This window comes from Cebus imitator, unplaced genomic scaffold (genome assembly GCF_001604975.1).
Source record: "Cebus imitator isolate Cc_AM_T3 unplaced genomic scaffold, Cebus_imitator-1.0 Scaffold1070, whole genome shotgun sequence".
Classification (NCBI taxonomy): Eukaryota; Metazoa; Chordata; class Mammalia; order Primates; family Cebidae; genus Cebus; species Cebus imitator.
The window spans coordinates 32156-34776 of NW_016108385.1; the positions used below are offsets into that span (position 1 = coordinate 32156).

Below are 2621 nucleotides of genomic sequence, written 5' to 3' on the forward strand. Positions count from 1 at the left end.
AACATTTAAAATGTCTCAATAATAATTAAAAATACAAAGCATCCTCACCATTATCAGATTTTTCAAAGTTGTTTGTCCTGCAGAAACTTTGTGAACATATAAGGTTTCCAAAAGGTATCGGATGTAATGTATACAATGACAGAAGCAAGCCAAGCTAGAAAAAAACATAAAAAGTAAACATTAAAATTCCTTTGAAATTCTGGCTTGCCTTATGCATGGTACATTTAAAATTTTCAGTTTATTGTAATATTCTAGCTATTAGGAAATATTGTTTCTGGTAACTAAAACCCAAATACTTTCTTTAATATTTAATTTTCAAAATTTAGCAATAAAAGTAGCTGTTATAAGAGTCTCTATATTTACTTCTGATGATACTAAAATATTTTATAATACCAGTCATAAACCATTATGCTCCCACCTGTCCCAAGAGTAGGTATAAATATAATAATTGCAAATGTGTTCATGTCAAAATGCCTTGACTGAACCTGACAACCTACAAGTTTTAAAAATTTCCAAAGCCTACTTGGAATGCATTTGACATTTTATAATATTCAGAATAACTTTTTAATTGTCTGTTTGTCCTTTAGCAAATACCAAGATGGAGAAAGCTTAAATTGCATTTCAGTGCAGTAATAATGTAGCTTTTTGTTTTTTTATTTACTTTTTTATTTTCTACTGAATATTATAATATTTTATCTCTTTGTGTGCTTGTTTTTACTGCTGTATTCTAAATTACTACCTCTTATCATTTTCATATAATTACTATCTTAAAAGTAAATGTAAAATGTGATTTACAGAGGTACATTTTTCTGAATATACTAAAAAGCATATAGTTTTCATTAAGAGCTGTACCTACTTTGTTATATATAAAAATGTAAAATCTCATAACCTTTGTTTGCTATTAGAGAAATAAATATGGATCAAATGTGACATGTTTTTGTGTGTTGTTTATTTATTTATTTATTTTTAGAGCTGGAGTCTTGCTCTGTCGTCCAGGCTCCAGTGCAGTGGCACAATCATGGCTCAATCTGTCAGGCTCCACTAATCCTTCCACTTCAGCCTCCTGAATAGCTCACATACACCCCCGTGCCACCATGCCTGGACAATTTTTTGTATGTTTTGTACAAATGGGTTTCACTTTGTTGCCCAGGCTAGTCTCAAACTCATGGGCTCAAGTGATCAACTTGTCTGGGGCTCCCAAAGTGCCGGGATTACAGGCATAAGACACCACGCCCGACTGATGACATACTTTAACCAGTAAACGTGCTGTATATAATAATAAAATCAGACATTGAGTTACTTATAAGTCTGGGAGTTTATTTCTGTGGAAATGATTTTTGGTATGAGTAGGGTGACTTTAGGGAAAACAAATAATTAGACTAACACTATCCTGATTAGGTCAGCAGCAAATTTATCATTATTCATTAATTCAGGAAAAACAAATTGTGCACCTACTATGTAACATAAATGTTTTATGTGATGCATATACCTATAAGTATAATAGTAGATAAATTCTGAAAAAATAGGTAAGAGAGCAAAAAACATGGATATCTGGGGGAAGAGCTTTCTAGAAAGTGAGACAAACAGAAGCAAAAGTCGTGATATAGAAGCTGCCTTATGATTTCAAAAGGTAGATAAGGAAATTGATATCTCTCCTCATTTTATTGTTCTTTTGTAGAAGTGGTTACAAAAACCCTTGGGTAATATACTTTTTTTTGTTTGTTTTATAAGAAAACAACAATGTAGCAGAGCCATCAGTGAGAAATTTTGGTTCAATCTATGATTCTTCTACATCACTTCATTCACTTCTTTCATGCTAAAGCATGAGAGTGTAGAAACCACCATAGAATATACAAATAGAACCATACTGTTTATATATGCCGCATTGTACATCATTGCTAACTCACCAAGTTTGATTTTATTTCAAAGCGTTATTATTCTATATAATTATGTTTAACTTCCAGTCAAACACTGATTATTTTATGTTAATTGCTAAATTAACTGTAAACCATAAATAGGCATGGATCCAATTCATTTTCCCAAGCAAAGTACAGATGAAATCTTATTTATTTTGAATCAAGTAAGGTTCAGGATATGAGGGCACAGCATAGAAAAGCACATGTTCAGCTTTGGAAACAGCAAGGGAGGCATTGCACCAGGTTTCTGGTTTCTGTTGAAGAAGACAAGGAAATGTTCAGGTAACAGGTTCGTAAGATACTTGATGTGGATACAGTTCCTACAGGAGATATCCCTTTAGTCTCAGTGTGTGGAGGATTCTAAGAGATCTGAATAACTTTGTGGTGGTTGGGTCACATATAGAAATCTCCTTCTATATGAACTTATAATAAAATTCTTTTGACATTATAACATTAATTCAAAACAATTTTGGAGACAACATTTTAGTCTGTGGCAATTGGATGTGACATTTAAGAATTCATCTTAAAACAACATCATCCCGAAAGTTAGGTGACACAAGCTTTGTGATTATTTTCTAAAGCCCTGCTAGACACCTACATTTCAAAAGTAGTTTGTGTATCTGCTGTGGAATTACTTTATACAAACTTAATGTATTTGTTTTTTGGGAACAATGTGGCACAAATACATTCACCACTGAGATACTA

The 2621-nt window shown here is 32.3% G+C and overlaps 1 protein-coding gene across 1 annotated transcript in view; it reads right to left on the reverse strand.

Moving 5' to 3' along the window:
* The window catches only part of TECRL (trans-2,3-enoyl-CoA reductase like), a 24264-nt gene that overhangs the window by 18475 nt on the left and 3168 nt on the right, over positions 1-2621 (reverse strand). Inside the window, exon 3 of the mRNA XM_037735883.1 lies at positions 36-154. Within this exon, the coding sequence (XP_037591811.1) occupies positions 36-154 (119 nt within the window). The remainder of the gene's footprint in view (positions 1-35; positions 155-2621) is intronic.